The 22413-nt window shown below is 37.6% G+C and overlaps 2 protein-coding genes across 2 annotated transcripts in view; both read right to left on the minus strand.

Moving 5' to 3' along the window:
- LOC122134016 (von Willebrand factor A domain-containing protein 8-like) overlaps positions 1-14736 on the minus strand; it is a 38044-nt gene extending 23308 nt beyond the window's left edge. Inside the window, 12 exon segments of the mRNA XM_042763292.1 lie at positions 5958-6162; positions 6950-7031; positions 7120-7193; positions 7195-7310; positions 8038-8192; positions 9431-9540; positions 9669-9794; positions 10265-10329; positions 11130-11252; positions 13880-14067; positions 14182-14320; positions 14401-14736. Coding sequence (XP_042619226.1) covers positions 5958-6162; positions 6950-7031; positions 7120-7193; positions 7195-7310; positions 8038-8192; positions 9431-9540; positions 9669-9794; positions 10265-10329; positions 11130-11252; positions 13880-14067; positions 14182-14320; positions 14401-14721 — 1704 coding nt within the window. The 5' untranslated portion in view covers positions 14722-14736.
- A 786-nt stretch (positions 14737-15522) lies between these two features.
- Positions 15523-22413, minus strand: part of LOC109095689 (von Willebrand factor A domain-containing protein 8) — a 37604-nt gene continuing 30713 nt past the window's right edge. Inside the window, 5 exon segments of the mRNA XM_042763291.1 lie at positions 15523-16769; positions 16772-16853; positions 19324-19529; positions 19666-19785; positions 19877-20012. Of these exon segments, the coding sequence (XP_042619225.1) occupies positions 16699-16769; positions 16772-16853; positions 19324-19529; positions 19666-19785; positions 19877-20012 (615 nt within the window). The 3' untranslated portion in view covers positions 15523-16698.

Consider the following 22413-nt stretch of genomic DNA (forward strand, 5'->3'; position numbering starts at 1 on the left):
AAGTCAGTGTGTTGATGTATTTGCATCCAGACAGGTGTACTTGCCCATGTCTTGAAGCAGCGCCAAGCTGCCCTTTCTAGCGGCCCGGTGGGCAGAGCAGGAGCCCAGGCTGGAATGTGAAGAACGGCTGTGTTTTGAGGTTGTTTTTGTAATGAAATGTCCTGGCCTGGTTGCTGAGAGGCAACAGCGTTCACCAGCAGACCCACACAGAGAGCAGGACAATGCAGTCAGACACGCTGTATAGCTGCTGACCACAGGAGGCCCAGCAAGCCCACAAACCCCTTCATTACATCAGCACCAAGTTTTCACTTGTACTCACGGGTTTCACAACCCTGCTTTACACACTGCAGTTATATGACAACAACAAGATATCAGGAGAACTGTTGTACAGTAGATCAAGAATATGATGCAACTGTTTAGGGTGCAAACAGATAAACACCAGTTTGGACGTCTTAAAAAGCAGTAATTTGCATGCAAGCAATGCATCATTTAAAGAAGCTTTTTTGACTTATATCCAGAATTTTTCCACAAAAATAGTGAATGCAATCACTAAAAACACCATCTTAAATTAAAAAAAGCAAAAACAATATCACAACAACAGACAATGACACAATTGTTGCATTGGAAAAACATGAAATATTTTATAACATTTAAAATGTACACTGCACAAAATTCTTACTTCTGCTTTCTGTCACAAACACATAAGTACATTCAGTCATTTAAAAAAAATGTCCTTTAAAATCCCGCACAAAACCCTCTGACAAGTTCTTAGTCGTCTTGAAATCATTAGGACTGTCATATAACCTAAATTCAAATTTAAAACAGGACGTAAGATCAGGAGAGCAGGTGCTTCTTTAAATGTTTGAAAGTGTCAAAGGAAGCAGTAAAATTGTTGTTAATTCAAGCAGTAATTGTAAAGAAAGCTGTACCATTGCTTCCTTCATTTACTGAGTTGCTTAAATTCCTCAGACTATATAAAACTCGGCCTGGTGATGAGGCGATGACACGGTCTGTGTTACAGAGATGACACAGAGGCTTCAGCATCAAGAGGTGACCGCTGATCACGTGACCAACTCATGTAACATTGTACATCATACCTCACGCAAACACACATGCACATCACACACACCTTACATGGTGATCCACGTCTAATCTTAACACTCCAATCTACAGACAGTTCTGAGGCATCCATGTTTTATGCTTTTGTAAATTTTTTTTTGTTCACTTATAAAGTTAATGGTTTGTTGCATCAAAAATATTGCTAATTTAGTTACACAATCCTTTTAGATCTTCCATCTAACCAATACAATTAAACAGATTGTTTTTACTACCATCCCTTCAAGTCTTCTTTGCTAATTACTGTTTTTTCAGCACTGTATTGATATTCTTCAAACCTTCTGGTCAGGTGTTTTTTTCTAGACATTTAACACTGAGTATTAATCTTTTGCATTTAAATACACCTGAATCACATAACGTATACAGACAGAGTTTTATTTTCATTTCTTAGGTATGTATGGAAGCTTGTTTTTTTTTTTCTCACTATTCTGTTAATAACAAAAACAAAATTCCAAATCTCTGACATAAGATTGGGGGGAAAAACAGACGTTCACTCTAATCCAGGCTGTTTAATTACGGAAAGTTGTGATGTGTTGTTCTCAGATATCGGGGCAAGATGATTGACAACTCTGCATGAAGTCATAATAGACTCTTTGAAAAGTTTAGATGATGTTTTCCCATTCGCTGTCTACACTGATTGTCTGAGGATCAGTTTATTTGTAGCGACATGATTTTGTAGAGCAGGTGTGAACAGATGGCCGCAGATTCACCTTCTTACAGTCACAGTAAACTAACATCTGTCAGAAAGTCTTACTGTGGAACAGAGTTACACCACCCTTCCAAAGTTTGGGGTTGGTGAGATTTTTGTAACGTTTTTGAAAGAAATATCAGTCTCATATAATTTTAAGGTCCAATTCTTGCTATTAACAAACCATTAACTACGACTTTTGCCTTAATAAACTCCTAATTTGCTGCTTATTAATAGTTAGTAAGGTAGTTGTTAAGTTTAGGTATGGGGTAAGATTAGGGATGGAGAACATGTGCTTTATAAGAACTAATAAACAACCAATATGTTAATAATAGGCATGATAATAAACAACTAGTTAATAATGAGATTGGTCCCTATACTAAAGTGTTACCGGAATATGTTATGTATGAAATGTAAAAAATACAGTAAAAATCCCATTCATTTTCTCAAGAAATCCATTTTTAATGATTACATGTAAAACCTTTAAAACAGATCTAAGCTGAGCTCAGAAATCAGTTTTTTTTAAAATGTCAAAATATATATTTTAATTTATTATACTTTGAATATTTTGCAATAAGCTAAATATGCATTTTACACATAATCAATTACTTACATGCAATATTTGTATTTTACTGTTGCTTATGATTTGATTACATCATTAATGGGATAGGTGGGTCCTTTATGGAATGAGAAGTTCTTTAAAATAATAAAATAATAATAAAGTCTTGTACTTTACATTTTTTTTTTTTTTTTTATAGATTTTGCTTCAAAATCAGTGTTTGTTAATCTCAGATCTGGCAGCTTTGATTTATTTCTCAGAATATTTACCAAAGATTTTAAAGAGGGCTTTGAAGAATATGATGGGACAGATATTTTGTAATAGGTCGCTGAAAAAGTGGGTGTTCACTGCATTTCTCAATAGACAATGTGTTCGGATGAGGTCAGATTCACGTAATGAGCGTATCCTGACTGATGTTTACAATGTGCTTTCAATTAACAAGCTGAGAGGAATGTGATGTCTCACAGGATGCAGTAATGTGACGTAACTGAAAGCCATGCAGTTGCCAGCTTCAGCTCTTTGATTAGGTTTGGATGTGTGACGGCCGCCACATCAGCAGGAGAAACTGATTCACGGTCAAAGGGCTTCTCGTAACTCATGTAAAGAGAATTGGGGGATTGTGGGTAATGCATGAGCTGATGAATGCACAGAGGGAGGGGGGAAGACAACACTAGCTAACTCACAGACTGCTCATCCCCTCTGGGAACAAGAATGCTGCACAATAGACTCAGACTGAGACAGTGTGAGCGAGAACAGAAAATATGAGTGCTGTGATGGAGGGAGAGATAAAGGATCAAGGGGGGAGTAGTAAAATGAAGCAGAGGAACGAGACGGTCGACAGACGGAGAGAATGAGGAGATGGCACAGATCCTGGAGGAGGAGTCTGGGACAGGAATGTTTCCATCACTCTCTACAGTAACGGTTTTAACAGAGAAACTCTCACATTTGAAGACCAGGCCAAATACATGAAAGAACATCTTTAGCACTTAGAATCAAATAAAAACCCTGGAGTCACCGCAATCTTCAAAATACAGCTTTCAAAAAGGGGGTTTCACAACATTTCCATAGAAGAACCATTTGGGATTTCAGTCACTTTCAGTGAAAAGTTCTCAAAACCTTTTTTTTTTTTTTTTTTTTTTTTTTTTTTGCGTGAAGAACATTTTAATAATCTAAATTACTTTTCTCCACTATAAAGAATATTTTTTTTGTGCAGTGGAAAGTTTCTGTGGATGTTAATGGTTTTTTCATGGGACCATCGTTGCCAAAAAATAACCTTTATTTTTAAGAGTGTGGGGTGAATGCAGAACATCATATAACACGGATTAAATGAAAATGTTGTGAACATCACCATTACGATTATTAAGAAAGTTGCAGGCCAGATTCGAACCAGAGCCATCTAACCACTGAACCACATCTCTGTGTTTTGGTGTCTTGTTTAGAGGTTTGAGCAAGATTTGCTGTACAGCATCAGTTCAGACACACTGACCAGCAGGAAGAGCCCAACAGCAAACAGCACCAGCTCAGTGTGTAGAGGTCACTGTGGATAATCTAATCCAGGATGTCCTGCTTGCCTAAAACCCAGCTGCTACAACATGTGCTCTTAGTATCATATATTTTAGTGGAACAGATAAAGTCAGCAACAGTGATTTACTGGCATCACGAATTAGTGTGGAGGGAAGCAAATCCTAAAATGAAGAGAGATCTTTCATGTTTTTCCACAGTTAATTTAAATAAATACATAAAATAAATAAGAACATCATTTAGAAATGAAAGGTACATGCCATTAAACATAATACCAGTAATATATAAATATTGTAACTGTTGATATATACAGTATAAAATATACAGTTAAAAATATATCTACATTTTATTGTGTATATCAGTGCAAGATTTGATTTATCAGACTTTATTTCAGGTACAATTATTAAGCAAATTTGATCTAATAGATTTTTTTTTTCTCACAGTTTACTAAAACCACATTAGATGATGTAGTGCTGAGAGTATTTATTAAATGGAATTTGATAGCTTTATCAGTATATACTTTACAACTGTTCCAGCTAAAATATTCTGAATTAATGTTAAAAGAATAACACTTGAGAACATTACCAGGAAAAGCTTGAAATGGTCAGAGTGCAGTTCTGCATTCAAATGGCTGGTAAAATCAAAACAAACAAAAAAACTTAATAAAAAAAAAAAAAAAAGTGATTGAATTTATCAGAAATTCCACTTACATTTCAATTTCTCTACAGAACTTAATGGGTAACTATGGTAACCAGATTTAGTTTTCCCCTATAAGTGCTTCGGACCTCCTGTATCTATGCAGATGGAGAAAATGTGTTTGTTTGTGTGTGATGTGGAGACTGTGGAGGGCGGATCCAAGACACTGTGGCTGTTAAGGAAAACCCCAGACCATCAGCATGATAACACAGTCTTGAGCGTCATGATAAACCTTTATCTTATGATATTAGTAATAACTATATTTCCCCCTCCTTCAGTGTGGCAGCCAGGCAAACCGGTGAACACTCTCGCATGAGCGATTCTGAACTGAACAAACTGACACATGCTGTTCAGAGAGCTGCACTGAAAGGTCAAGAATGCCACCGTTTGGGCAAATATTTGATTTAAAATGAAGTGTAAGAGAGCCAGTGAGGTGCAGAATGACCTGACGGTTAACAGGCTCTTTGTGCACCTGTATGGAAGAACAGGAAGTGTGTGACCTCTTAGACAAACACACACTTCAAACACATACTGTCCCAAACCAGTCAGTATTATGATATTGGATGATATTTAGGCCACATATAGTGTTGAGTGTGACACAACTGCATTTGAAATGCTGGAGTGTATCGCTTAATAGCTTTTCAATAAACAATAAATAAAACACACACTAATCAACCAACTAAAAAAAATCATACCTCGCATACAAGAACTATCCCACCACCTAATAATGATAAATAAAAAATCCACTAAACATTAGGTTAGTTCACTCATTAGTGTGTCCTTATAGCCTGTGACTGTATGTTTGGTGTATTTACTCCACTATAAAGATTATGTGTGATGTCTTGCACTACTCATACGGAAACGGAACATGCCAAGAAATATCTCACCAATCAAAAGCACAAAGATGTAGTCACATGAAGAATCAAAAAATGGATACTTTTTGGATGTAAAATGAATATCTTAATATCTTATTTCGCAATGCTACAAACATTCTAATTAAGCAATTTTACAACCTTACCAAAATAAATAAATACAGTAATAAAACATTTCTTATATAAGTCCGCCACCATGTGGTAAGAAATGGAACTGCACATTTTGAACAGCCCAAGTCCATCTGAGACAATTCTGTGTTTTAGGACAGAAATCAAAGTGTGCCATTCATGCAGCAAAGAAAGCACCAAAAGGAATGGTGAAAAAAAACAAAACAAAAAAAACAGGCTGAAATGACTTATTTATAATAAAAATAAAGTCACAACACAACAAAGGTATTTAGGCTCCTTTAAAAAAAAACCTTCATTTTTATTATAATTTTCAGGGTGAAATATGACTCAGACATGCTCTTAATTTGTTTTGTGAAATTCAACCTCAAACTCCTACCTGGATTGGCCTGCCATCTTCTGATCCGATCATGTTCCTCCACTCCAGCAGAGAGCGCTGCAGGTTGTCAAGGCCTGTTTCCCATAATCTGACGTAGCCTCCCATGTCCACAGTCACCACTCCACCAGAGCCCAGAGGAGCCATCACTACATCTGTGTCTGAGACCTTTGAGATCCACACAGTGTAGGGAGACACGGAGCTGCTCCTGAACACATCAGCATGACAGACAGTGATCAGAACCAGCTGCCTTACACAGAGTTACATGAACCCAAATGAGACGCTTTTTAAAGACATTTTTAAATCAGCAACAATAAAAATACACATAAAGTCATCAGGGGCAGATTTACATATTAGGTCTAGAAGGTGTTAAAGTGTCAGAAGCCAAAAAAGTACAAAAACACAGAAGTGTCAGAAGCTAGAGTACAAAATTAGGTAATCAGGTACAAATTTAAAGGAATAGTTAGTTCAAAAATGAAAATTTATCCAAGATGTTATGTTTTTATCATCTGTTTGGACTCTCATTCTGACGGCACCCATTCACTGCAGAGGATGCATTGATGAGCAAGTGATGTAACGCTACATTTCTCCAAATCTGTTGAAGAAACAAACTCATCTACATGCTGTATGGCCTAAAGGTGAGTAAATTTCAGCAATTTTTGGGTGAACTATTCCTTTAAGCAGAATGCAATTAGCATTACACAATTCCCCATCTTGCAAACCAGTTCTGGCACATTTTGTTTATTTACTGGTAAAAAAAAAAAAAAAACATTCTATTGCATAAAAAGGGATATTCATGAATATTTTATGAACATCACTGTCACAATATAATTTATGCAAAAATATTCATCACATTAGGCTACTTACAACATGATATAATAATGTAAATTATATTAATAAAATTACATCATTTTACATTACATTTAAGCCAAAGGCTTTGACCGCTGAACAGAAGAGGGAGCTAATGAGTTTAATGAAAGAGTCTGACTCTGTACCTCGGCACTGGAATGTATTTGAGCTTCTTCGAGTTCAGGTCAGTCACTTCCAGGTAAGCAGCAGTCATGGGTGGTGTGACATCTGCTGGTCAATCAATACCATCGTTATCATAAGAAAGCACCACTATATCTGTATATGATGTGTGCATATGAGTGTGTCAGAGCTTTACCTTTGGGGTAGATCTCAGTCAGTGGGACTTGTGTAGGGGGCAGTGCTCGGACCACTTGATTGGCACCTAACACAGACACAGTTGACCCTCTTTGCTGGCCCGGTTCGCTTACTTGTCCCGAAAAACATATCAGGTCCCCGGCCCTCTGTTATGGGCGAAGATCTCTTAAAGCTGTACACTTCATTTGGGGACTGTGGAAATATAATACAAAACATGATATAGGGGTCAATGCCATACAAGAGTATCCATGATAATAATAATAATAATAATAATAATAATAATAATAATAATAATAATTATTATTATTATTATTAATAATAATAATAAAACAATGCACAGTTTAAACACGTGCCACATTTTTAGAAAAATGAACTCTTTGTGTTGGATTCCTATGGTTATAAAATGATTTACAGTTTACAAATAACAATTTTAACATTTTCAAGAAACATTTTATTATAATGACTGCAAAAATGTCATTTAATAATAATAAAAATAACATAAAACAAATATTTTTCTTACACCTTGAAGACGTGTGTGTATGTGTGTTCATTTTACAACATAAACCTACCTTAACAAGGTTTCCTTTTAAATTATTATGAGAGACTTCTATGAAATAATTTATTCAAAAAATATTCACCACATTAGGCTACTTTCAGCATAATAATAATGTAAATGATATTAATACCATTGCATCATTTTAATTGACATTTAAAACATTTGAGACATTTTAAGGCTTTGTTTTAAAGAAAATCTAAATTAATATTTCAAAATCAGTGTGCACTTCAAAATAAGAAATTCAAAATTAAAATTTTAAAGTGAATGTGCACTTCAAAAATAAACAGATTTGGACACAAAATGCATCATGTCATTGATGTACAAAATGAAACTGTATTTTACCACGGCGTATGTCATACCCACCATGAGATCCGGGAAGCCCACGATAACATTAGCATAGGTGTTAGTGTCACAGAGGACGCGGTTGGGAGAGACGATCTTCTGGCCCAGGGCAGTGCTGAGGTTCTCATTGGGCAGCTGCTCATTCGATACCTCCTGAGGAGCTGTGGCTTCCATCCCTGAAGCACAGAGACCGTCAGACCATCACTCAGATGATAATGTGTCCCTCACTACTAAACCCATAAAAGGGTTCAGAGTGTTTCTACCATGACTCTGCATTTGTGACATCTTTATTCGCCAGTTTAATTGGTCATTATTCAGACCTTCTGGTGACATTCTGTCACACTCAATTTGATAAAGACCCCAATCCTGCTGATGGGAACATTTGATGTCATCAAAAACATGCTCATTTTTCAGAGTAAACGCTGAAGCGCGACTGACACTTTAGATGTACGATGCCCACTAAGTACTGGCATTAGCCTATCTTTATGACAGCGACATTCATCTCAATAAGTGATAATATGAGTTATTAAGTGTCTTTCTGTTCTTCATGCTCCAGGAACGAGTGCTGAAGGAGAAATTACAGAGTACTTCATCAGAAGATAGAGCCGTGAAGATGTTTATCTTCCATAAACTGCATTTCATGTGCTTTATAAACAAAAAAGCTGCAATTAATTTCACCTGCTATTTCAGGCCTTCTAAAACAAACTGGCATTACTTTCTAACAAATGAGCCGTGCAGGACTCACTGGCATCATCCATCAGGCCCTGCGAGCTTCAGCTCTCCTTTAAATGCAGTATTAACTCTGCTTTCATATTAGCTAAGAAACACTTATAATGAGTAACTACTGTCGATCTTTAAATTTGAATATTTATGAGAAAATCTGACAACAGTGGTATCAAAAATTGTGCTTCAGTCTGTGTGCATTGAATTTATTTAATACACGAGTTTCACAATATGAGTTGAATTACTGAAATAAATGAACTTTTCCACGACATTCTAATTTATTGAGATGCACCTGTATAAATAAATGTGACTTGATTTGACTAAAAAATTAAAAGGGAAAGCATGCCCACTAGGAGTGAGAATGGAGCATAAATAAGAGTGAATAGATTAATTTTGCAAGCACATTTTTGTACACCAGGTAGTGTCTGAGACCATATTTACCATGCAAGACATCAAAAGATGACACCAAGTTTATTCACACACAAAAGTCCTGAATCTGACACAAGTCAGATTTAAAAATCCCCCGGGCTCCGTGTCAGTCAATGCAGATGTGAAACAGACACATTTGCCAAAGCAAGACAGATGGTGACAGACAAGTGTGAAGAGCTCTCCGTGGCCCTGATTGGACGGCAACAACGCAGAGTCACTTCTGATTGGCTGTTCTGGCCAATAAGTGATAAGAGTAGCTCACCTGAGCTGGTGCCAAAGCCAGTGTTAACCGCGTCTTCACTGATGGCGTGCAGCTGGCACACTCCCGTGTCCTCTGCGCCCATGTGCATGGGCTTTGTCAACAGGAACTTCCTGCACATGATGGTAGCACATTTAGTTAAAGACGTACCAGCGTATCAGTTCAAACAAATACTCTTATATAACCTCTAATGAATGAATTGTTCTAATTTCAGTGCAGCACAGATTGAATTCATTGGCACCTGTCAGTCTTGCTCTCAACAAGAAGCCAGCGGTCTTCAGCCACCAGGAACACAGCTTTGAGATTGATGGGGAGGGAGATGGTGTGAACCTGACCTTCTAGCACATCAACAACATCCAGCTGACTCCTGTCCAAGTAGAGCAGAGTGCAGATCAGTGGGCCATGTCTGAACAGGACACCAGAGCTCTGATCCGAAACCTAATGAGCTGCTAGCAGTCTACAGCTTACATAGACAGCTGCTTTCTAAGACAGCATCCCAACTAAACAGGAATTTCTGGACTGTGAGAATAGTGTCACAGACTTTCGCATTCGGATATGATGAGATTTCTAGAAGGCAGTTTGCTTAATTAGACTAAATAATTGTCTTGAATTTTTCTCTGTGCTTTTTAATTGCATCACTTCGTCAAACATCTCATGCAGATTTTTGTTGAAGTGCATTCTGGAATTTTTAAGAAATATGCATGTTGTCTTACAATTTGGACAAGAGATGCTTTGCTCTGAAAATGTAAAAATGCTAGCGATAGAGGCAGCTCACTAAGCTTCAGAACAGAGTGTAAGAGTGGCACGTACACATATGATTACGGGACAGTAACCTACCCGTTTTCTTTGTAGAAGAGAAACCAGTTCTTGTGGGCAAACTCCTTGCACATTTTGTATGCTGGCTAATGACAAGAAAAAATATTAAGTTAAATAATTAGATGTTTGGTTTTACACTGTGCCCTAACCAGATGTGATGAAACAATAAATAGTATAATTTCCATGTTAGTGGACAGTTTTCGTCCTAACCAGCCTCAGTGGTGATACATGACGAACTACAGGGGTTCTAGGTTTGGAATGGTTTCTATTTCTGCAACATCGCAGCTGGGAACAAAAGCTTATAAACTCTGTGTTCGGTGACAATAATAATCTCAGGTACTGATTATATGTTTTGCATAATCTTAAAAGGGTATCATTCTGTGTGATTTCAAAAGTAACCCATAATGCAGGGTTTCCCAAACTAGGGCTTGCAAAAAAGTGCATGAGTGAGTTGATGAAAATCTAATAATTAATGAAATTATAATAATACAAAATAAATGTAAAAATAACTACAACTTTAAAATAAATCAAAATAAATCCTTACTCAAAAAGATCAATTTTGTTTATCTATTTGTTTACTACCATGTATCCATTAACCAACATCAGAGAACCCTTAATGTGTTATTATTTAAGCATTGTCTTAAAAAAAAAGAAAAACTGCCATATTGAAAGTGACAATGGATAATAAATCTCAGATCTTGAAACTAAATTGCATCACACCTGGTTATAGGGAGATGGTTGGGAACACTGCAGAAATTATACATAACGTGTTTTTCTAAAGCAGTGGTTCTCAATCATTTTGATAAGGGTGTGAATAAAAATAATATCCTATTAGTTTGCTGAAGCCCCCTGGTTAAGAACGACTGATCTAGATGAAGGTTTGCACCTGACTCTCTTTGTTGCTCCACCAGTTTGAGGTCTTGCGTGGTGGTTCCTCCTGTCTGTCCTGAGACAGGACCAGTCTCCTCACAGCACCGGTCACCAGGTCCAGATGCAGCACTGTGTTGCCCTACAAAAGTGACACAGGAATGTTCACGCTGTTCGGTTCTGAAAAGGTTAAATCAGTTCATTTAATTCCCTGAGGGACACTTATAATGTTAGGTTAATGTCTAGGTTTTATGCACCAAGAACAGTCATAATTTAGTTTTACACAACCATTTTCTGACCTTGGCTTTTTTTTTTTTACAACTAAGACATGTAAATGTCCTTTTTGCATATGATATGAATACTTTATGCAAGTATTGTGCCAGTCTCCTGTTACCTTTCACAGGAAAGGTTGGTAAGGTGATGCAGGCCTTAAATTCCCCCCACAATTAAATCTTCAGCATAATGGCTTCCTTATGACCTGGCTTGTGCATACTGTCTGTGTTATTAATAGAAGCCTTGCATCACTTCTGGACAGACGGTGGGTTGGGCTGAGCCGGGCCACACTGCTCCTGTCAGCCTTTATTTTTTCACCACTGGAAGAGCAATGACCCCTAGATGACCCCCTGTGATGTCTGGACATTCATATTTTTAGATTTTTTTTAAGTAATCATGTTCTCCAAACCAATTTTTCCACAGCTAACAGGTGTTTTAAGGTTTCCTCCAGGCGCGACTCTAATACACACCAGCTGCACTGTATGAATGTAAAATTCCTATTAGATTTCTTTCTGGTTTTAGGTTTGGTACCTTATTATGTGAGTGAAAGGGGTAGTTCATCTAAAAATGTATATTCTTTCATTGTTTACTCACCCACATGTTGTTCTAAACCTTTGTCTTCTGTTGAGCACAAAATAAGATATTTTGAAGAAGGTTGGCAACCAAACAGTTGATGGTAGCCATTGACTTCCATAGTATTTTTGGCCATACTATCATTATCACATCTACTTTTTCTTCACCAACAATCATAAAAATCTCAAACTTCTGCATTCAGCAGAAGAAGCTCAAATGTATGGAGACAGATTAGTCTCAAATATAATTCACGCAAAAAACACGATTCACACATGCGTAGACAATTTCACATGCATGAAAACCTAATTCACGTACACACAAAAAAAATTCACGTGCGTGAAAAAAAATATATATTCACAAAAAGCAATTCACATGCGCAAAAATAAAATTATATATTCATAAAATACATTTCACAAATGCAAAACACAATTCGTAGATATACAACTGTGCACAAAAACCTTTGAATGTTTAAAATGTACGAGTGTCTGAATGTACAAATCGTCATTTATTACGAATCCACTCGGATTTGTGTGTGTGTGTGTTTTTGAGACTTTCCTGTCAGAGCTCTGGGTCTGTCATACTCTTTAGCAATCAGATGCGAGCTTACCATTCAACCAATCATATCATAAGCCACTGAGAGTGCATTCAGAAGCTCGCAGGCATTCGGGGAGACGTCAAGAGAGAAGATTATGATATGATTGGTTGAATGGTAAGCTCGCATCTGATTGGCTAAAGAGTACGACAGACCCACGTGGGAAGAGAGCTCTGCCAGGAAAGTCTCAAAAACACACACACACAAATCCGAGTGGATTCGTAGTAAATGACGATTTGTACATTCAGACACTCGTACATTTTAAACATTCAAAGGTTTTTGTGCACAGTTGTATATCTACGAATTGTGTTTTGCATTTGTGAAATGTATTTTTATGAATATATATTTTTTTATTTTGCGCATGTGAATTGCTTTTTGTGAATATATTTTTTTTTTTCACGCACGTGAATTTTTTTTGTGTGTACGTGAATTAGGTTTCATGCATGTGAAATTGTCTACGCATGTGTGAATCGTGTTTTTTGCGTGAATTATATTTGAGACTAATCTGTCTCCATACAAATGTGCTTGTGTGGCATGCAAGAACAAACCTCATTGGTTCTCGCACCTCAAGTAAGCACATTTGAACGTCTGTTTATTATATTTGATGAGCTTTATGCATGCATGCAAATGACATTACAGTGAACTTTTTGAAAAGTTTTGGTCGTGCAGACTTTCAAAGGAGGAACAGAATCTTTCAGATTCCATTAAAAAACTTAATTTGAGTTACTAAGATGAATGAAATTCTTATGGAAGGACATGATGGTGAGCAAATGATTTAAGTTTTGGGTGAACTATCCCTTTAAGTGTGTGTTTTGGTAAACCATGATTAAGATTTTAAGAATAAAAAACACTATTTTAAATCTTACAAAGGTTGCCATTTAAATTTTAACTAAGGAAAAACAAAGCCTACAAACACAGTGACAACAACATGCAGCAAAGTACAGCTGATAATCTGCAGGCTTCAGTGTACCTCAAGATGTTGTATAACATGTTATTTAAAAAATGGTATCATTGCACAAACACCACATCATCTACAGACTACAGTGAATCTATAGCTCAAAGCTCTGCCTCAAACTTGTTTTGATCTGTGACCATTTACTATTTCCATCTGCTATTATTAGACATTGTTTTTTCCTCACAGGGTTTGGTGGAAATGATGCATCTATTGATAATCTTCTGTTACCATGCTCAGATAATAACAGCATGTCTCAGATGAACCTCAGGGCAGGAAGGACACCTGTAAATGGATCAGTAATGACAGAAAGCGGACGGCAATGCTTTCATGTGAAGTGTCCGTGTAGAAGAGTGGGGTGACACACACACACACACACCTGTTCTTCATGGAGCACCACCTGGTCCTGCAGCGGGTTGCCCAGTGCCGCCACAGAGACAAAGGGCTGCCAGACTCCACTGATGGTCCGGGGGAAGATGTCATAGAGCTCAACACACTGGACGGAGTCTCCTTTCTCCTTCATAGCATACAGCGATACAGGGTTACATGTGGCCACATAAATGGAATCTATGAGGGAAAACAATGACTCACTTTCAAAATAAAAGACAAGACTTTCTAATTGCAGATTCATTAGATCTTAGCGACTAACTGCAATATCATCTGCGTTTAGTCATGGCCTACCGTTAGCAGTGGTGACGTCACAGACGATGTTGACCTTGTTCATGGGAATCTGCCAGTGAGCCTGTTCCTCGGTGAAGCTCACAGATCTGGACTCGTGCCTCTCAGAAGGATAACTCTGAACCCGCAGAAACACTGGGCCCTGAGGAGAACCACAGACATCAAATTAGCAATATGCTAATAACAGCTTTAAAATATTGGAAATGGAAAGGGTCATGATACCTTGATATCTATCTGATGAGACTCTGTTGGACACAGCAGCTTTCGTCGTGTACTTCCACCCTGACTGATGGCCCAATAACCCGCCATCTTACAGTATGGCAACGGTAACCTGGGAAAAGGGAATCTGGTGATTGTCTTTTTGCCAAAGATGTGAAATCTCAATCTTGAAACACTGAATATGACAAAATATTGATCATGAAAACACTTTAAACTGTGTCCTTTTATTGGGTTAAGCAAAAGTTGACCGTCACACCTAGATTTTTTTAAATCTCTGTTTACATGCACATCAAACTTGGACCTAAATTGGAAAATGATGTGCATGTAAATGGTGGCCACTGCTTCATTCTGCTGTCTCTGTAGTGGGGTTGGAGTTCATTGATATTCAGGAAGGTAGTAATTACACATCTGGTTATTGCTCAGTTACTATTCCCAGAGCTGCACTACTTTGCAATTCAAGCAGATGGGATGGCATATCATTCCCTTAAAATATTAATACAATACAGCATTAAAGAACTTCTAATGTAATTTAATTAATCAATGTACTACCATAAGTACCACCAACAGGACTTTTATCTTTAAAAAAAAATAAAAATGTCAAGGATGCACTGAATTAAGCAAAAGTAACAAAATATATCTAATTCACATAAATTCAGTTCTTTTGAATGTTTTGTTCATCAAAGAATCCTGAAAAATGTATCATGGTTTCCACAAAAATGTTAAGCAACACAACTGTTTTCTACATTGATAATAATAAATGTTTCTTGAGCAGCAAATCAGTATATTCGAATGATTTCTGAATGATTTAATGATGCTGAGAATTCTGCTTTGCATCACAGGATTAAATTCTATTTTAAAATCGATTCAAATAGAAAACGGTTATTTTAAAATGTAATCATATTTCACAACATTACTGTTTTTACTGCATTTTTGATCAAATAATTGCAGCCTTGGTAAGCATTAACATTTAATCTTTCAAATACTTCCCTAAAAAGGTGATTATATCATTCAAAAGGAAATATTTGTTTCTTCACTTACAGTATTTCGTATAAAATATAACAAATTGTATACACCAGATGGCAAAACACTCAAAAGCAAGTGAAATAAGACAAATAAGAGACGGAAGAAACAAATGATTTCCTTTATTGAAAGGTATAATACACAACACTGAGCAAATGAAAAGACCGTTACTGAATGAGACATATATTAGTTGTTATATGATGCTAGTGACTAACTCTTGATAATCAGATAAAGTGCAAATTCCAAACAGTGAAAGGGCACTTGGACAAATGATGTTGTTTTTGACTGCTCCCTTTGCCAAGTCTGTACCACACAACCACTCTCTAGATTTCCCACTTTTTTTTTAAGTGCTCTGCTCTTTACGAAAGAACAGGGTATAGTGGTGCTCACTTCGGATTGAAATTTGCCCCAAATCTAACCAGATGCTGGCAATCAAGTTTTTTAGTTTCAGTTATTTCTGAGTCTGAATTCAAGCATGTTTAGGGTTTCTTCTATTGCACCTTAAATGAAATAAGCAGCTTATGAGATCAAAGCATCTGTTAAAGGTGAAGTTTGCAATTTTTCATGATCCTCGAAATCAAACTGACGTTTATTTGAGGGCTAGACATAACAACACTGGCTCAACCAATGGTGTGAGTTTAGGGCAGGGCCACCTGTCATTTTGCAGTTCTATCTCTTTCATGACTTTAGGAAATTTATGGTAAAATATATGGCAATGTTAATATGTTTGATCTTGGTGGAATACATCTACCACACTGCTGCTGCGGCAAAGCAAGTACCGAAACATGCTACTGTGAGCATGTAGAAAATACTTCTGCTGTACAATATATGAAATAACCCCCATTTATAACATACATGTAGCAGATCTATACAGGTGGAGCTGGGGAAGGTGGAGGGTTTCTGAAGCGTGCAGCAACTGCTAATGTAAGCACTATCTGAGCATTTGAGCAGCAAGCTCATTGGTTGCTGATGCGAAAAGAAACTAATCAGCTGTGCCGTGTGAATGATGATATAATTATATCAGGCTGAGTTAGAAATCGGCCTGCGCCATCTAGAGTTCCGTGACAGAACTTTGCATTTAGTGTCACTATTGCTGCAAAAATGGCACACTTCACCTTTAAACAAATACATTTGTTCAAGTGTACGGTTTGAGGACCATGCAAAGCAGAGCCCTTCTACAGGTAGTTACATTAGTCCAGCACAGTGTGTTTATTAGAGAACTTGATAGTTGGTCATGATGCTGCATTCAGGGACAGTAAAGCGGCAATAGGAGCTGAGCTCTTACTCCTTGGCCAGGTGCACGCTGGTGGGTTTGGCTCCGATGGGAATGCCGTGCTTGTGCAGTGCTGCGACAGCACCTCACGGATGTCCTTGTTATAGGAGTCAAAGTCAAACACATTCCTCACCACGTTGGCCAGGCCCTCGTCCGGAAATTTCTGGGAAATAAAGGAAAGAGGTAAGCCACAAAACAAAAGAGTTTAGTCATAATGATGCATTTTAAGAGCACTCTGATCTTATTTTATCAATCGCTACCAGCAAAACATCATATAGTAGAAATAGATAAAACATGCAGGACTTTTAATTGGCCACAACACACAGGATGTTACACTGGAATGAGGAATTTACTGAAAATGCAGTTTAAAATAAATACAAATTCAAAATTATATCACTGTCAGCAGTACCTCTGTTGGCTTACAAAACTACAGATGATATACGACCCAGAAAATGACCTGCTATCCACAAACAGATGCTTTAACAAAGAAAACAAATCTCCCATAAAGACTCATGATTAAGCCAAAATCAAGGTTAATAGGTGGTAAAACAAGCTAGCTTTCCTGAAAGACTGGTCGAAATCACATTCGATCAGATTAAATAGTCTACCTGTTACTGACACAAAAAGTGACCGTGCAGCCACCTGTGAGCAGAAAATCCATACGGTTTCATTTGCCCAGGCTGACCTGTGCAATGCAGCACATTGACTGTGATCTCCAGTGAGCGAGGGGTAGTTACATGTGTTAATTAAAATGCTTTCAGGCTGGCGACGGACGATCTATTCAAAGAGGTCTTTTCCACATCTTGTGCATGTTTATGACAGGACAGGAGAAGAGCTGGGCGATATAGCTAAAAAATCTAGATATTTTTCAGCATTTTGACGATATTCAATATATCTCAATTCATGCATTTGATCTGGTTTGAAACTGTTATATTTCTCGATCAGCAACCATCACGTTGGTGAAAACCCATGGTTGTCTAGTTGATTCAAAATGTTAATGCAAATTTAAATGTAAGAAATAAAAAATCTAGTTCACTTTCACTTCAGTTTTCTTTTATTCCCACCAGTTTAACAATACATTTTTGCTAGGCGCAAATTAATAGTCACCGTTGATTCATTTCTAATTAACAAAAATTAATACATAGGATCAAACTGTGATAAATAATCTCTAATGCAGTTGTAGTTGATGAAGTGTGAGACATGTTTTCTTATTAAAACATCTCTTAAAACATTTCTTACTAAAACATATTTTTCTTACAAAAACGCCTCTATTCACTACAGGAGGCCTTTAATCACCCCCCGGAGCCGTGTGAGACACTTTTTTTTTTTTAATGGACGGGCGCTTTTTATTTCACTTCTTTTGGACTGAAGCACTGCAACACCTGCTGAGTGCCATTAAACAGCTTGAAAGATCAAAGACAATTTTTTTATATAACTCCGACTGGATTCGTCTGAAAGAACAAAGTAATATGCACCTAGGATGACTTGAGGGTAAGTAATTTATGGGTTAATTTAGATTTTTAGGGTGAACTAACCTTTTAATGATGAAACCGATTTTTTTAAAAAGCAGATTTGCACATAGTTACAACAATAATTACAATATTATTGTTGACAAAACATATCACATACCCCTACTTGGAGCAAAAAATACTGAGAAGCACTGCTCTAGACACAAGACAAAGATGGCCCGTAAAACCAGACTGTAATGACACATTTTAAATAAAACTATTCAAATTATTGCAATATTCACAATATTACCATAGAGATGACTCCTTCCACATTTGCTGTTAATGATCACAGGTGTCTGCGTAACACAGAACTAGCAAAGTTAACACACTGGCTGTTAGAGATGTGACGTCGGTGCTCAAGTTCCATTCACCCTCTCTCACCATTACCTTCCTTCATATTATTAAAAACTCAATTATATTTTAGGTTCTTCTTCATCTACTGATGTAGATTGTAGCTGTGTTCACTCTGGTCATTGGGGTTTTTAAATAAAAACTGTAGTTTAGATATTCATAGGCAGACTACTTCTAAATTAAATTCAAGCATAGCGGCCTTCAGACAAAGGTTTATAAGATCACAAGCAACAAATTCGTTCACGTGACTCTGAACTTTTGACAGCGGGGGTAGACCTCTGACGGCTGCTTGGGGCAGACTAATCTGACAATTGACTCCTCATCCAATGTGACAGATGAATTCCATACATCTATCTGCATCTCTGTCGCTCCTGAGAGCTGAGACGAGAGGAGGAGGCTGGTACGTTGTGTGTGTGTGTGTGTGAGACAGCAGAGTTAAAGCCCAGAGACAGGTGGCCCAGAATTGCAGTGTGGCCTCTATGTGTCAGATCAGTCTGTGAGTGGGCCGAGTGAAGAGACAGGGCCTCTCCTCACTCTCTCTCTCTCTCGCTCTCTCTCGTGCGGCACCTTTCTTCTCAGACATAGGGTCACTCGCCCTCATCTATTAAACAACACAAAGTTCATAACCGACACAAAGTCTGAATTCTTAAAAGAGGGAACATCTTAAAACCAAGAGGTTTAATGAGGGGATTTGACCTGACTGTTGACTTGCGGCATAAGTCTGTGAATGGACTGTATGTGTGGCGTCTGAGGTTAGGACCACAAGCTGATTACCTGCAGGTGTTTTACAATGTTGACCACTTCTCGTGTAGAGTAGGGGTAGGTGATTGTTCCCTGGTCAGCCATGGCCCGGAGCTCTCCGAATGCAGCCACCAGTTTCTGGAGGATTGCATCAGGAACATTAGGCCCATATTGCTTCAGCATGGCAAACTCAGCCTGAGGTTTGGGGTTGTCCACTGCATGGCAGCTAAATATGTCCCCTGAAAGAGTAAATCGTTAAAATCATCAAAAAAACAAACCGTATTACATAATTATTGTAATTTTATTACATCTCTTTCTGGGATCCTTGATTCTGATTGGCCATTCATGGCATTCTGTATGATATATAAGTCTTACCAAGTGCTCCGAAGAAGTCATTTCCCAAAAACGGAAAGCCAGGGCGGTTTGCTAAAACAATCATGCGGAAGTCTGGGTGCATGGGAATGGCATTAGGCCTTCCGGCTGCTTCCAGTGGATCTGTGGAAATCAAAGAAGGACTCCTGTTTTAAAGACTGTCAGTGATGGGTTTGTTACATGGAATGGGTTTGGTCCTCTCTGTCCATTTCACCTGACACTATTCTTCTTCCATCTGCCAGGATCATCTCTCCACTTTCCACCAGTGTCTTCAGGATACAGGTGACATTTGTGGGAGCCTTATCAGCTTCATCTATTACCAGGATATGTCCCATCTTCACAGCTTTAACCTTTAGAACAGCAGACAAGAGCACATTTTTATTCCATTACTTCATTCCTCCATCAAGTTCATTGATGTTTGGCAACGTTTCTTGCACCAAAAACAGGTGTAATGTAGTTAAAACAACCATTTTCTATCTTCAGGCAACTGCTATACATTACAGTTTCAGATCAGTGTGATATTCTTTTTTAAGAAATAAATACTTTTATTTAGCAAGGATGCACTAATTAGATGTGACAGTAAAGACATTTACAATGTTACAAAATTTCTCTATTTCAAATAAATACTTTAAAGAATTTTTTTTTTTTACTTTCTATTAAAAAAAGCATCTTGGAAAAAATGTATCATGGTAACACTGATAATAATAAGATTTTTTTTAGAGCAGCAAATCAGCATATTATAATGATTTCTGAAGGACCATGTGACACTAAAGACTGGAGCAATGATGCTGAAAATTCAGCTTTGCATCACTGGAATAAATTACATTTTACAATATATTCAAATAGAAAATGGCTATTTCAAACTGAAATAATATTTCACAATTTTTTTGTTTTTACTGTATATTTGACCAAATAATGTAGCCTTGGTGAGCAAATGAGAGTTCTTTCAAAAACATTTAAACATGTTTTTAGACTTTTGAATGGTAGTGTACCTTTTTTTTTTAATATGTAAATTACCCCTCTTTTGATTGGCTAACCTCTTGGATGTAAAAGCAACTGTACAATTGTTTAACATCTTAAAGAAAACAACCAACTTTTTGCGACAAGCAACCTAAGCTAAAATGCTTCAAGTAAAATCTTTACATTTAATTTTGCCATGATTCACGTTAACTCCTATAATGTTGCAAAAAATGTTGATGAACTGAATGGAATCAGACTGTAACTTGCTGAATTGAATTCAAACTGCATTATGAATACTGAATAGGTGAGAGTTACAGATGTCGAGCACAACAGTTTGGTTTCAACGCTTTCCTGTTGCCATATTTGAACCATTGCACTACATCTCCAGATCATCTTTGTTCCAAAACAGCAAAGAGGATCAGAGTTAATGGAGAGCTGAAGATCATAGCCGTGTTGAGCTTGTTTTCATCACCTCTGACAAGTAGGTGACATTAGTGTCTGTTATTTACAACCCACAGCTGAAAGGTGGTTTGCGGAGAACGAGGGGTGTTTTATTATTGCTTTTATCCATTGGCCTGGCACAATGCGTGACCATTTGAAGGCATTGATATCAGATGAGGCGTCAGAAAGGGCTTCAAAGCCTAAAGACTATTTATACCCTGAGAGCTGCCGCTGGGTGCTAATTGAGGGGCCAAACTCCGAGTCACAGTCTGCTTTTCATCTCCCTCCACCTTGTATCGAGCAGAGACATCGTTAAAAGCCTTTAGTAGAGAACACCCGCGACCCTGCTTCACAAACAACGCATCTAAATGGCACCATCATGCTAACAAAACATCAGGCCGACTTCAGAAATGAGCAGCATGGAGAATTATAACACACTGTCCTCGAGGTCATTCATTAATTTTTAACGCTTTTTCCCTCATCTGTGCCGGGGCGTCCTCCGGGTGTGAGCTGGCAACGTGTTTGTCCTCGGTCTGGACCATCTGCTGATAGATGTATAAATATCACTATGCAAAGTTTACACTTCACATGACTGATTTCCAGGAGATCACAGGACACTCAGAACCACGGAGGTGGTGAAGCTTACATTTTTGTTTGGCCGTCGACATTATGCTTTGAAATGTGGGCGGTATCAGATTTGAGTGTGAACTGATCACAGTCCTGAATTGTCTTGTATGTTTAAAAAAACAACAACAAAAAACAAAAAAACAAAGAAAGCATGCAGCAAGCTGTCATATGGCAAGCCACTGATGTCAGTGTTTACATGTGTGTTTGTAAGCTGATGTGCCATGGATTGTATTTACAATACAAGTTTTGCCTTTACTGTATAGAGCCGTTGCCGTAATACTTACACCTCACTGTCCCTCGACTGACTACTATCATGGCTGCCTTTCATATTAAAGGGTTCAAATGACGTTGCTTAAAAAGAACATTATTTCATGTTTTTGGTGTAATGAAATGTGTTTATGTGGTTTAAGGTTCCACATAAGGTATTTTCCACATATTCTACATTATTGCTTCTCCTCTATGCCCCGCCTTCTGAAACGCGTTGATTTTTACAAAGCTCATTGCTGTGAGAAGCGAGGTGTGCTCTGATTGGCCAGCTATCCAGTGCATTGTGTTTGGCTGAATAACTCAAGCGTGTGACGGAAATTTTACGCTCCTTACTATACTGTGATGCGTGTCCCGGCGCGACAAGACAAAACCAATAAAATCCATTACAAACGAGTCATTTGTTAAATCCAGTGAGGACATAATTACTGATTATAATGACTTATACTGTCTTTGTAC

The sequence above is a fragment of the Cyprinus carpio genome, chromosome A9 (assembly GCF_018340385.1).
Source record: "Cyprinus carpio isolate SPL01 chromosome A9, ASM1834038v1, whole genome shotgun sequence".
NCBI lineage: Eukaryota > Metazoa > Chordata > Actinopteri > Cypriniformes > Cyprinidae > Cyprinus > Cyprinus carpio.